The sequence below is a fragment of the Pseudopodoces humilis genome, chromosome 1, assembly GCF_049639895.1.
Source record: "Pseudopodoces humilis isolate 2021_Gansu_Grassland_sample_001 chromosome 1, ASM4963989v1, whole genome shotgun sequence".
NCBI lineage: Eukaryota > Metazoa > Chordata > Aves > Passeriformes > Paridae > Pseudopodoces > Pseudopodoces humilis.
This window is the reverse complement of record NC_142200.1, coordinates 117,046,492-117,061,659: the sequence shown is the minus strand read 5'-3', so window position 1 is coordinate 117,061,659 and position 15,168 is coordinate 117,046,492. Positions and strand designations below refer to the sequence as shown.

General features: G+C 41.1%; 1 protein-coding gene across 1 annotated transcript in view; it reads right to left on the bottom strand.

Moving 5' to 3' along the window:
* ANKRD28 (ankyrin repeat domain 28) overlaps positions 1-11,420 on the bottom strand; it is a 120,533-nt gene extending 109,113 nt beyond the window's left edge. The window contains exon 1 of the mRNA XM_014248546.2: positions 11,355-11,420. Within this exon, the coding sequence (XP_014104021.1) occupies positions 11,355-11,381 (27 nt within the window). The 5' untranslated portion in view covers positions 11,382-11,420. The remainder of the gene's footprint in view (positions 1-11,354) is intronic.
* Between the last annotated feature and the right edge of the window lie 3,748 nt (positions 11,421-15,168).

Below are 15,168 nucleotides of genomic sequence, written 5' to 3'. Positions count from 1 at the left end.
AGTCAACATGGTGTGTTATAAATAGAAGCAGACTTCTAAATACCTTAGGTTCTTTCACAGTTAAAGAGGAATTCACAGTCACACTCAAACCCCAGAACAATCAAGAACCAGACAAGAAAATCAAGCCTGTTGTTGAGTTTCAAAACACATTCTAAGAAGTTTAAGACCAACAGCATGAAAGTTACACAGAGAGAAGGGTCCAAGGCAGACCACTCTCAAGATTCTCCACTCACCTCCAGCCCCCAAACCAAAAGACTCACACAAGACACATCATCTGTGATTACAGGACTTCTCACATAAAGACAGACAGTAGGGTAAGTTTATCTGATCCAAAACACTCCTTTCTACTTCCTGCTTAGGAAAACTTTCAAGAAAAACTTCACAGTCCTATGCTAACATAAATAATATGCCTCTCACCTCCCTTTTCACTACTTTGCAGAAAAAAAGAATGAGAGACTGCTTAAGATCAGTTACCAACTAATCTCAAACCATGGCCTTAGGCAGGAGATTAGAAGCCAGTGAGTTTCAACCATTATTGTTAGAAACCTTGCAAATGAAAAAAAAACAAACCACAAAACAACCAAAACAAAAACCACCACCAAACCACACAAAAAACCCAAGAAGCACATCATTAAACTCCATCCTAAAGTTACTGAATTCCAGTCTTTCATGAAAATTTACCTACTCTGCTGGTTTAAAAGAACGGAGTTGATTCAGGGAATGTACTCCATTTCTCACACACACAGTCCTACCCTACACCAGGAATACATTTGCATTCAGTAGTTCATGTATCTGTATTTCCTTCTCCTATCTGTCAGATGAAAATGTTGGCCTTCACTGTGGTAGATAATTTCCAAGTCATATAATTAGCATAGTTTTGGCTGTTAATTAACCTCTTAAAAGAAAAACAGAATTACAAGAAAAACATCCAAATGTTTCTGTCAGTATTTAACCTTGCTTATTACAGGACATTTTTATTATTTCTTACCTAGCAAAAAAATCAAGACAGTGCAAATATACACCAAAGAAGCTGCTACCTCGCTTCTACAGCCACATCACACAGTGAAAAGTAAGAACTTAGTATTCTGAACAGGCAACCCGTGACAATACTGCACTTCCCAGGCAGGCTACATGTCACTGCACTCCACACCAGAGCAGGTCATGAAACCAAATGTTGTAATTTCAACAATTCCTCCTCTTTTCTTCAATTATTCACCTTAGTTTTACAGGTTACTTTTCCCAAAAACAAGATGCGTGTCAGGCATCATAAAAGCACTTGTGGTTTGGACAGTCATATATGTATGACTATATATATATATATGTTAAAAAAAAACCAAAACAACAAAACACAGCTTTTCTGGACATATCTTAAACACTTGTATGTCAGTAGAGGTAATAAGGGTTGCCACAACATGGAAGGCTGAGCTCTAGCAGACACTCCTGAGATCTCTTCTGCAGGCGCATTCACCCTGTCTTTGGATTCAGTTCACCGTAGCCCACTGCTGCCACCAGATCAAGCTTCCGGCCTACAGATTTTATTTGTGCTTGTGGCCACTGCAGAGGCAAGGAGCTAATTTTCTAAAGAACTTACTCCAGGATGACAGTTCCCAGATGATTTTACAACACCTCAAATCAACATGGAGGAGAGCACTGCTAATACTGGTGTGGCAAACTTCCAGGGACCGGGAGCTGAACTTCTCTGACAGTCTGCACAGCACCTCTGGCACTGCTGTTCCTCCTGTCCTTAAAACAGATACTGTTTCTTTGGCTTATGTAAGTTCCAGCAGAGAGCTTTACAGAAGGGAACATCCCTCGCTGCTCCCCCATGGAAGGGGTGGGATGTTGAGACAGGAAACCAGTGTGATATCCTAAACGTGTGGGGTATTTTGTACAGCCGTTGCAACAGCAAAAGAGAGCTTTCCAGACAACAATAAGGCTAAAATGCAAAGATATTATCAACAGTTTTTTAACAGTCATGGCAATTTTTCTGCAAAATTCTTCTAATACTTGTGGACACAGACTCATGAACCATGGAAATTCTAGTAATTATTCTTGAATTATGTATGCCATAAGTTTCATACTTAAATGATTACAAAAGCATTTTTAACACATGCAGAGTATTATAGAAATTTTATCAACCTTCAGGTATGAAAATCCCATGAATAATCTGCTCAAATGTACACTGTAAAAAATACTACTTTTTTTAAACAATTATGGTTTGCTAGATGTTAAGAGTTAAAAAAAAAAAAAGGAAGCAAATTCATGATGTGCAGAGTCCAAGTCCTTTCTGAGATAAAAGCTATGACTGCATGCAGCTATATATTTGCCATTCCAAAACAACTAATTTTATATACTTGATCCAAAAACATTTTTTACACCTCTGGGTGTAGAAAAACAGCAGGAGGCATCCTCTTCCGTGTATTACTCACGGTGTTAGTTTGAGATTATAGATGCTGTGAAAGTCCCCTTCCTGTGCTGTAATAAAGGTGCAGTAGGTAGCAAAAAGAATCAATATCTTCAAGTCATTGCAAACTCAGCTCCACAGGGTACCTGGATACCTGTTGGTTTTTGGATGATCCATGACTATGGAACTTGAAATTCATCAGAAGAGCACTGCTGTTCACAGATGCTGATGAGCATCCTAACCGTTTTTGTCCTCCTGGTTCTCTCTGGTGTTTCATAAAGCCTCTCTTCACCTTTCCTTTTCACTCTCATTATGAAAATGTGGAAAGAACTCCTCTCTTGAGCACTGTTTCTTATGGAGTAGATTAACTTGACTATTTACATCCCTGATTGTAGTAATTCTAATTTGCCAAATTTATGGTAAAAAAGTATAGAGAAATGCCTATGGAAAGTCATAAAATATTCTTTACTTGAAAGGTTTTATTTTAATAGATTTACCATTCTGTAATCTAAGTACTGTTAGATAATAAACTTTAAATGTTCCTGTGCTTGGATGGAAAGAAACTGCAAACAATGTCAGTGGGTAGAAGTGGAAAAAGTAAATTAGCTGGTTGGTTACCACATGATCAGTATTGTTGCAGGTTAATAATGGCCTTTGCAACCTTGCAGGTGACAGAAACAAGAAGAAAAGGGTTCTTCTACAAGTACTCCTTAATACTGAAAATTATTCCCCAGAATGAGCACTGTTTTTAAAAAAAAAAAAAAAAAAAAGTAATAGATACAGCAGAGCTATAAAACAAAATAGAGCTCCTGGAACTGAGACAAGGAGCAAAGGAAATAAAAGCCATCAGGCAGTACCATTACAGGGTTCTGATTTGGCAGAGACTACACAGCAACACAGTATTAAGCATAAGACCTCTTTCTATTGATCCTCATGTTTTAGCAAGCACAGCAAGAACGGAACAAAACTCTGCAGTTACAAAGGGACAGAGGAGAGGGGTGGGGAATTCCATTAGCATTCTGTTTTTAAAGCATCCTTCTACTATGACTTGGGACATTGCATTAATTTGAAGCAATGAGTAATAATGTAACCAGAAAAACAATGTTAGTATTTTGTTTTTCTTCCTCTCCTGATTGTATGTCCTTAATTTTAACCTACCAACAATACTTTGTGGGGACACACTGGTGAGTTAATGAAATGTTAGCAGACAATACGCAGAGATCTGAGGCAGGATCAAGTGCTCGGGATGAAAAAAAGGACTTGCATAGATTACCTGCCCACTCTCATGAGCAACTAACAGAAGAAGCAGATGATCTGAAGACAGGACAGGGAAGGAGAGAATACAAATTACTCCAAACATGGTACAAAACTTAAACCTGCAATGATGGATTTAAACTACTTAATTATTTATTAGTTATAGAGTATGTTAGTACATAAATAACTACAGAACTTCCTGAAAATGTTTTTCACTGCCCCCAGGTGAGCTGTCTGTGACACAAATAGCTCTGCATCTATGAGCTGGGTAGATCCCTTATCTATTATGCTGCCTGCTGCTTGATGAACAGGTTCCTGTTGGAAGGTTCAACTTCCCCTTTTGTCAAGGGGACCAGCATAGATGGAGCTATCAAAATAAAATCAAAAAGGAGGACAAACAGCAAAATCTTGAAACAAAACACAGAATCTTCATGATTGCTAGAAATTCTGTAAGCTCTAAAAAAGGCTCATTTCGGTCTCAGTGCTTTAACTGTAATTTCATTTTCATTTTGTCATGCTGACTGTTCTTGCTTGTGCTCCCTTCTCTTCCTTCATTAAGGCAGTGCTGTATCTTCACTTTTGCCAAAGTAAAAAAAAAAAAAAAAAAAAATCCAGATATATCCATGCTTTCTTCTCTGCACCAGATAGAAGCAGGTACAGGACATCAGCACAGAGTGAGAGTGGACCTTAAGAATAATTGCATGACTGCAAAATAACCAAGAATGACTTATATGCAAATGCTCATCATCTTGAATTAGAAAGGCCATTAAGTGAAGTTCATTGTCAGAGAATATGAAAACATTAAACATTTAGGATGACTTCACAACAGTTCAAAACCCAGTCAGAATTAGACTTGAGTCATTTAAACAGGCAGTTACTTACAAAACCTGAACATTCAGGAAGCTCTAATGTGAGGCAGTTACAATTACTTGTAAACACTTTCATCCCCATCTCTGTAAATTTAATTCTTAAGTTTAACAACACAAGCTTAAGTTTTTTGGTTTTGTTTTGTTTTGTTTTTTTTTTACCAGACCACAAGCATTAGAATAGGCAGATCTCTGCTTCATACTTCTCAAATTATTATACCATTTCAGTGGTATACTGAGAAATTTACTGAGAAAAATATTTGTTCTCAGGCTGCCCTAAATAGGCAGACTTTACTCATGTAGAAAACAATCTGCTTACATAGTACTGTTCACTCAATTCACATACTTACATTACCATAGAGATAAACAATGAAAATCTCAGATCATATTGAATTCACAGTAAAGAGCATCTCATTATTTAAGGACAGAAGTAATCAGCTAAGTCATTAGCTTCAGCTAACGAGCAGCTTCCTAATCTACAAGAATGCTACAAACCAACTATTTTGTCCCTCTTCTATTTGCATATCACTGCTGGTGTTTCCTCTTTATCTCTCTGCACCCACAGAGCTGGCTACAAGTCTCATCTTCCCTTCTCTCCCAACTACTAAGTCCCACCACTCTTACATTAGCTCTGGTTTCTGTGATGAAATGGGTCAGTGCTGTATAATTCATCAACACCAGAATCACAACTGAATTAACAGAGTTAAATTGGTATATTGCCACCCCCTAAGGAGAGTGCTAAGGTCTTTACTAAGGACAGAGTAACATTCCGTGATATTTTGGAGCTTAAACATTAAGATTCTTTTCTCCTTGGTACAAAGGATAACACCAAGACACCTTATTTCAGCTGTAACTTCAAATGCCGGATTAGAACTTGTCCTCCACCCCCAACAATTAAAGGAAAACAAACCTCCCGAAAATCAGCACTGTAAGCATGCTCCCAGTGATGTACTGCTTTGTTTACTTTTTTATTGATGTGAAATGTTCTGTGATTGGTATTGCAATATAGGTTATTTAAACACAAACATTATAAATAACTTTTGAAACAGTTAGTCACTGTAACTAAGGCAACGAGTCTCCCACTCAATTTCCAGAAATAGGAGAAAGCAATAGAGGTAAGAACAAAGTAAAAAGTTGGCAGGAGCAAGAAAACAAATCATCAGATACTAGTTTGACCTCAGGGTGGCCCAGGTGATTAGAGAAAATGATCAGGTATGGCAAGTGAGAAACAAACTTGCTGACAAAAGATGAGGTGGAGAATATGAAGTATATAATACCAAATATACTTAATTTCAATAATCTTATTCCACAACCCATTTCAGTGTATGGAACAACCACAGGAATCTGGGAAAATAACAATCCATGACAGATAGCAGACTGCTGGTTCAGGGTCTCAACAGCTACTAGTTTCCTACAGGAATCTAGTTTTTTTTCTGGGTGCTAAAGTCACTTCTTCATAGAGACATGCCCATTTACCTCATTTTTCCCCTGAAAATTTCCTCGCATCTAAATAATGGTCAGAAACCTTCGATGCTATCTACGTGAATAGACCTTTATATCCACACAGAAGACTGCTGAATTAACAGGATCCGCCTTAAGGATCTGACTGCAGAATCAAGGCTTGCTTTGTTTCTCCCCCACCTTTTTTTTCCCTTCTTTTAAAAGGTTTACTTTCTTGACTGAGGAGAACTGCTTGTTCACAAGTCAAAAGTTCCCAAGTTATCATGGGGCAATCTGATCCCCCCAAATGACACGTGGTACAACCAGGTTCTCTCAACACGTTCTAATGGAAGGGCTGGTAATTACTGTGCATAACAAGATAAACAGAGTTCAGGTTACTCAGAGCTGTCCATCAGCTAAAGAAAGTTATCTTCTCAGCACATGTCATTTCTTAGCTTGGGAACAAGAGAACTAACAGTAAGACTTTAGGTGTCTTGGTAAGAATTACAATTTCTTAATTAAATTAGCTTGTATACAGTTTGAAAAGATTAGATGCAAATTTTAGGAAGAACATATGATGGACAATGGAGCACAGAGAGTTGGTTCTTAACCATTACAAGATTCATGAAAGAAATTATTGGGTTTTTTTAAAAGAAGAGTAATTTTAAATTAATTTCTACCAAAAAAGTCAAAAATAAAACACACATCTCATTAATCTACATCTGAACAGCATTTGCAGAGCAATACCACATAATTCCATTCCCACCATATCCCTCCCTCATTGAACAGCAGCAGCTCCTTTTCATCACCACAGGAGACCATTCCTCCTCTTAGTGTAACAAGGAACTAGTTGGGACATTTATTCTTGGCTTGAATTCTAAAAGAATGAAGTCTAACGCTGGCAGTAATGAAAATAGCAACCATAGAGGCATTCAGAGCATTCACTATGACACTGCAAACATTTGTTTAACTGCCAATTGAACAAGATCCATCTTAGCTAAGAGAAAGATATAAATGGGCAATAAAGAAGTCAGTGCTCTCACTGTTCAAGGGCTTTAAAGATAAGTGGTCATTCTAATATCCTCATGCAGTTGTTCCTACTCAGATCCTTACCGCTCATATCTGACTTCTGGAAATAAGTGCACTACCTCAAGCACAGTCTAGCAGTCACACAGGAAAATCCCATACAAAATCCTTTCAAATGCCCATCCATATTAGCCTTAAGACATCTTATTACACATCTTAAGATTCAGAGAAAATGGGGAATGCATAATATTAAAACTGTGATGCACTGAAAGAAAAAATATAAAGTTTTACCAAATACAATGACACTGCGTCCAATGATTTTTTCCAGAAATAGTTATATAGCTGCAAAACTAAAGAAAAAAAATAAAGTGCCAGTTTTGATTAGTTTCATATCTTTCAACAGAACTCTACTGAGATGTAGGCTTATGTGAGCCTAAAAGATGACCTGTAGGCACATATGCAGGTAAGGCTTGTAACAGAAAAGGAGTAAATCCCTGGGCTGTTGTGCAATCCAAATTTCACCTACACACTTATGAAAAACTAAGCTGTCAATTACCTCTTAGGTATAAGAGAGACTAACTCTCAGGCCTTTAAAGAAAGAATGTATCTGTTCTGGAAACAGTTAATGTACCTAGGAATTATGATTGCATAACAAAAGAACTCAGAAGATACTTAGCCTTTCTCAGTTAGCTATGCAGAGGTGAGAGGGCTTTGATGCAGACCAAGGCATATCACTATGGATACCACAAGCAAGTTACTCCTTTTTTTTTCCCCCGCCCCATACCTTCCCTTCCACACACTCCCTACCCCTCCCCCACAAAAAAAAAAAAAAAAAAAAAAAAAAAAAAAAAGGGTGATAAAACATTAGTGACCCTTGACCAAAACTGGACTGTCAGCACAGTTTCTGACAGCAGTGTAACACAGCATTTCAGGAAGAAACAAACTTTTCTAGGCTTTGTCTCATTTAGCATTTTTGTAGTTAAAGCAGCATCTCATCTAGAAGAACCTGATTCACAAGCACCAATATATGAAGACAATACAAAAACATTGAGCAAATACCTCAATTATAATGTATATTTACCATATTTTTCATCTCTACCTTGAATAGTTTTAACATTCAGAATTTGCAAGTTTGCTTCCTTTGTTATTAAACAACTGCACAACACTGCACAAAAACCCAAGAGCAACAAGAACAATCTACAGCTTCTAATTTGACATTTGAATGATTCCTTTTTTATACCTGAGTTAGTTTGCTATTGAGCATTACAGGTATCAGCTTTGCCCAATACAGTTCAATTTACCTGTAAATGAAATTTTTGCAAACATGGCTTATGAGTTTTTTTGATACCTGATATACTTTGAAAGCAAACATAAGTCACTTCTGAAAGCACAGTGTACACCCTCAATTATGTCAAAACTTTGAAATATATTCCTACCTGGTAGGATGGCAAAGTAATAAAGCTCAAGAAATAACACAAATTTATAGACAATGTGCTAGCTGGCTGGTTGTTGAACCCGAGGAAAGGCCTATTTTTTTTCTCAGTGTGTGGAAAACCTGTATTCTGAAGGTCAAAAGTGTCAAATCAGCCTCCACAGACAAACAAATATTTGAGCTTCACAAACACATTAAGCATCCACAGGATCAAAGTTTTGTTTATCAGGTACTAAGTAAATTAAATCAAGCAAGCGGAACTGGGATTTCACCCTCTAAGCTCAACTCAGAGCCTCAGAACAGAATTTCTCACCTTGTTGTAACTTCCCTAGCACTGCTTTTACACTAGCTTGCAGTAACTTGGAAAACTAAGCAAGTGCAAGAAAACACTAAGCTTCTTGTATGGCATAAATCTGCCTGTCCCCAGCATAATTCTGACATTTAACGTAGAGCCCTTCTACATTATCAAAGAATAAAATCAACAGGTTTATGTTGGATTTGGAATAATAATCTTGATAATTACCTTTAAGTAATACTATATTTAGGAAAATTTTTGTTTCAGAAAGTTATTAATCTGACAGTTGAAGAAACTAGCAAATCACTTCTCTACTTCATACCAGCTGAACAGTACAAACAACAGAGTAGCCTTTGAACTTGCCTGTGAAGCACAGCCGCCTCTGAAGACTGTCACTATATGGACAACAAATACACAAGATATCTTACTTTATTCTAACCAAAAACAGCTCTATGGAGCAAAGCATATGGTTTAAGCAAACAAGAAGCCTGTCTCATGAACTACTAAAGAGGAACACCTCTACTCCCACACAGTACCACAGGTTGGTTTTCATAAAGAGCAGGTGCTGCCACACTCCTGTCCTCAAGTCAACACATCTTGCAGCCCACTGCAACACTGACCTGCAGGAATGCTAACTACCAAAGCTGAGGGATTTCATGTTAACATGATTCCTCGTGACTTTTTTGCATTCTTACACAGTTATAACAGAATTCAGTTTGAAATAACTGATTTGTCAAGCAACTGACACTTTAGCAGCAGAAATGCAGCTGCTGCTAAAAATCACTCCCCCTACAAATGACTGTCCAAAATCAGCATTCCCTTCCTTCCCTCCTTCCCTTCTCTGCCCTAGCACCCCCTCCTTTATGTGAAAGAATACTTCAATACCCAGTGTATCAATTCACCTTTACAGATCTGTGAAGCCTCTAAAAAATCCACCTTGTGTCTTCTTGATTAAAACTTGCATTATGACAGAAGCTAAAAGCCTAACATGTATTACTCTTGTCAAACCAGTGGTTCCACACAGTCCAATATTTCACTTCAACATCTGCCAATAGCAGTACCCTACCCAGAAGAAAAGTTTTGAAACACTGTACTTTCATGTTAGCATATTGATAATGGGTTTTTTACTAATTATTTCACAATGATTACTTGCAGAAGGGTTGTAGTTTTTGGTTTTAACAGAAGGGCTTATTTAATAGAAGAGATGAACAAGTGCTCATCTCTGTGGGAAGTCTCCCATAGAAGAACAGCAACAAATCCTGAAAGGAAACCTAACTCAAGGGACACTAAGTGTATTTCAGATCCACAATTGTTGCTGATTCATAGACGAGGTTCTAAAACAAGAGACTTCACAAAGTTTACATACAACACAGCAGGAGATAAGAGATCCCAGCCCTGTATCACCAAATGTTCCTTAGAACAAAATCCCCAGGGATCACACAACCTAAGTGTGAAAACACAGATGTGTATGTAACTAATTAAAGGACTCGCAGGTAAGGATGGGCTGATACTGATCAGCATAACAAACAGACACAGGATACCAGCTGCCTAACCACCTCCAAGTTTCTACAGGCTTTTTATTTTCTGCGGGGCTTTTTTTTTTTCTTTTCTTTCCTTTTTTTTTTTTTTTGGAAGGGGGTGGGGTCTTCAAGTGTTACAGTTGGTTATCTTCAAGGAAGAGTAACGAGGAGACCCGCAGCAGGATGTATGAGTTTCTCACACGCAATTTGGCCTCACACACATGAAAACACGAGAAAACACCATTCCTAAGAAACATCTTTTCATAGGCGGCAAACTGGCAGCGCAGACCCTCCCACCTTTGTATCCTGATACCGCACAGGAGACAATAGGTAGGACAGGGGAGACACCAGGAAAGGACAGAGCAGCGAAGACAAGTATTTTTCACAAGCTGGGATGGAAACCGAAGAGCCTGGCAGACAAAGAAGGGTGTGATGCGACGAGAGCAACAACCTACTGAAGGCACCAAGAACCTCCTTCGCTTTCAGAAGGGGAGCGCGGGCTCGGGAAAGGTCTGTCAAGACCGCGGGAGGCGAAAGAGACGGCGGCCGAACAAAAGATTTTAAAGGCCTGGAAGGGAAAGGTGGAGGGACGAGCAGGCGGCTCCCGGGCACGTGAAACTGCGCAGGGCAAGGGCCGGGTCCGGGGGAGCGGCGCCAGCTCCATCTCCCGCTCCCGGGCACGCCGCCTCCCGCCGGCAGTCTCCAGGTCGATCCCCTCTCACCGGCCAGTCCCTCAGGCCCGGCTACCCCCGTGCAGACACCCTTCCCTTCCCAAAACAGGCGCGGGGCAGGGCTGGCGCGGGGGGAGTCCTCAGACCCACCCCCATCACCCCTCACGGGCTGCCCCTCCGCTGCGGGCGGGAGCTCGGCAGGGACCCGCCGGTGAGGCAAGGCGAGCGGCGGGCGGGCTGCCGCGGCCACCTGTTTGGCCCGGTACCTGCGAGTACACACATGGCGCCTCCCACCCAGCCCGGACCCCGGCGGCGGCAGCAGCCATGCTGCCTCCCGCTGCCCGCCGCCTGTCACCCGCGCACGCACGGCACCCCGCGGTGGCGGAGGGCGAGCCCGGCGGCACCGGGAGCGGAGGAGAAGGGAAGGGAAGCTCGGGAATACCCACCTGCTCGCGGAGTTTCAGGAACACCATGGCGAGCGCGCGCCACCGCCTCCGCCCGCCGCCAACGACTCCCGGCTCCGCGCGCCGCGCGGCCACGCCCCCCCGCCGCCACCGCCCGCGCGCCGGGCCCCGCCCCCGGCTCCGCCCCCCCGCGCCCGCCGCCGCCACCCCGCTCCGGCCACGCCCCGCAGCTCGCGCTCCCGAGCAGCTTCCCGAAGGAACCCGCCCGCCCGCACCACCAAGGGCCTCGCTGATTGGCCCTTGAGAGGCGGGGCAGAGTAAGGGCGGCGCTGATTGGCGGGTCGGGCGCGGCGGGCCCTGCACGGGGCGATAACGTGAGATGGGCACGTGGGAGCGGAGCCGGAGCGGGCAGGGCCCACCAGCGGCGCGGCGCTCGCGGCTCCCCAGGCGTGGTCTCGGCGACTCGGAGCGAAAAGCTCCCGTACGGGGGTTGTAGGCGCAGGCGGCTTGGCCCGAGGCGGGATTCCTCCGACAGCAAAGGCAGCTCTGAGCTCCTGATCCAAGGGGATAGGTCCGGGAAGGAAAGAGGGAAAGCTGGAGTGGCATCGTGCTGGGGAATATCAGCAGGCCAGACAAACACACCGAGAGGCTCTGAAAAAATGCCAGACTGAGCAGACATATACAAATAGAATACAGGAGACAGTTAATTCGGAAAAGAGAAAGATGATTTTGCAGCGTGTTTATTCAGTGTTCACCTCTTTTGGCAGAGGGCCAGCGGAGATGTCATCTGCAACGCTCTGATACTGCATTCTGACACGTAATTTACAGGCTTATTGTATGCTGTACATGAAGCACAAAGTGACATATTACGATAGGTAGGACATAGGTGGGACTTGAAAAACCTCTTGTGAAAGGAACGAGAAGCAATGTACATAACCCTGAAGTTACACTGTGCTGCTCTTCCATAAAATAACCCTGCAGCCCGCCAGCCCAGCATGGTAACTATGATTGGGAGGAGTTTCTCCTGAATTTTGATTTCCTCTCTTAGAAAATAGCAGACTGCAGAGACTGAGGCTTTTTTGGAATTACATACTGCGACAGACAATGCTGATATGAATATTTAAAGTTTCTTGATTTTCTTGTCACTTCAAAATAGACTGACTTCCCCTTAATGCTCTACATATAGTTAAATCTACTTAGACTTCAGTATTAACATAAGGAAAATTGAAGTTTAATAAAGCAATGAAAGTATTGTGTGTGAGCACTCTGTGTGGTTTTGCCCTTGCTCATGTGCTTGTTACTGATTCCAGTAGGAGCCTGGCACATGGACATGTTCCTTTGGAGACTGGAAACATGAGAACAGAAGGGTTTTCTATAGATGCTTTCTGAGGCAGATATTTTAGTTAGCTTTGAGTATCAGTGATCTGATGGAGTGTGTTTGTTTGGGTTATTTTATTTTAACCAGTTAAGAATTGTAGTCCGATTTTACCAGGCAAAGGAAAAGAAAATCAACATTTCCACACTTTCTAAATGAATGTTTTTGACATCTGGATATGTCCAGAAATGCTGATTATGATAAGTAACTGTTTAAATTAATTTCAAATAGCCCTCTAATTTATGATTTGTGTATTTGGGTACCTATGTTTTTGTTGTTGTTTGTTTGTGAATAGAAGTATTTTGTAAATTGCAAATATGAAACAGGTAGATTTTGACATTATGCAAAACAGTTGAGGTCTGTGATAACAATGTGGTAAAGAGACCAGTGGTTGTGGAAATTAGAGATAATTCTATCAGTGTAGTCAGTGAAGGAGAAAATGACATAAGGAAGCATTGCCGTTGTCTCTCCCCAAATTAGAGTGCTCCTTTTCAAAGTGAAAAGAATGTCTGGGAGCTCATAAAGTTCTTCTTCCCCCTGTGAATGTCAGTTTATGGAGTTATTAAAAAAACATCTACTTGCAGTTTACCTGCTATTTTGAGAAATTAATGCAGACAGTTTATCCTACATGAAAATGTCTCACCTGTCTCAGGAGCACCTCATGCAGCTTGGAACCAGGGATTGTTTCAGTGGGAGAAGACAAATCTTTACATTATTTGTTTTCCAGCATCTTGCTCCAGTACTGAGGATACAGCCAGGGACAGGCCTGTTGGCTGTACCACCTGCACTTAAATTGTCATCAACCAACAGATCTCTGACCACTGATGTTTTCTTTTTTCCCCCTCTGGGTTATAAGAAAATAGAGCATGAAAAAGTTTAATTGGTAAAATGCAGAACTAAAAATTACGGATCTTGGAGATACCTGTCTGTTTCAATTTAAGCAGAAGAGGTTGCGATGGCTTGCAGTCTGTCTCGGGTTTCAAAGCAAGATGTAACCAGAAGTATGTATTCTATTACCATCTGTTAAAACCAGCTGGGGCAATGCTCTTTATCTCTTCCATGACCCATCCCTCATAACTCTGGGGAATATCTGCTGTTAATGGGCCACCGAATCTCACTGCATGACTGATAAAATTACATCATCCCATTGGGGGATGCTCCACCCAGGGGGAGGAGCCAAGCATTCCTACCTGGATATAATCTGAGATTTGGAACACCACAGTCAGCCTTTCTCCACTAAATTCCGAAATAAAATCCAGACCCATCTACAGCACCACTGGACCTTCAGAGGAAAACTACACCCTTCTATAGGATTCTACTGCTTCAACAGAACCACATCTGTCACTCCAAGAAGACTGCAGCCACCATTTAATCAGACTGTTACCAACACCCTGACCAACACGGTGTCAGGTTGTATTCTGACCCTGTCAGTGGTTTTTGTACTATTTTCCTATTAAGTTGTAGGTTGGTTGTTTTTTGATTTATACATACTAGTAAAGAATGGTTATTCCTACTCCCATATCTTTGCCTGAGAGCCCCTTCATTTCAAAATTATAATAATTCAGAGGGAGGGGGTTTACATTTTCCATTTCAAGGGGGGCTCCTGCCTTCCCTAGGAGACACCTGTCTTTTCAAACCAAGGCACGTACATGCACAGAAGTGTGGGATTTTCTGAATGTTTTTTCCTTGATACCAATCAGTTGCATGTGGATATTGTTAATCAAGTCACAATATAAATTCCTGCCTTATTCTGCGAGAAACAGCCCAAATGGTCATTAGAACTGAAACAAAAAAATGAGAGTATCACCAACAGTATTGTCTGATCTGATAGTGTCCCACAAAATACAGTATCTGACTGCAGAGTAATAGAAATAAAACAAATTAAATCTCAGAAGTTAGATATAAGAGTGCTGCAAGAAAATGAATGCTTTAAAATGTTTTGGAAAAGGGTGAGTAACTGCCCAAGCGTCCCTTAGGAACATTCACAGAATATTTCACACAAGTCTGAATATTGATATACAAACATACCGAAAGCCACAGCATTTCTGATAGTGTTTAGAAGATACATCTGCAAAAGTTAGAAATTTCCACAACACTTTTTAATTGGACAATTTGTAAATTATTAGCAGCCTGGCTCTCCTGAGGGCACACTTTCAGCAGAGAACCATAGGCTTTAACTGCACAGCTCCCATTAATGTTAATATTAAATCTTCATGCTGTAACTTATCCCACAGCACGTAACACTACCCAGTGTTTTAAAGATAGGACCGTATGTGCTGCTCTGAAATACATAACGGGATCGAATTGAAGAGACCATAGAAACCTCATACTGGAGATACTTTTTAACCTCATCTGAAACGTCCTCATGATTTATTTACTTTGCCAGGAGTGCCCATATACTTGGCTCTTTCTGACTGAGGGCTTCAACCCCAGCAAAGTAGGTATTCAGTCTTTTTTCATTGTTCAACATGGGTAAACAGG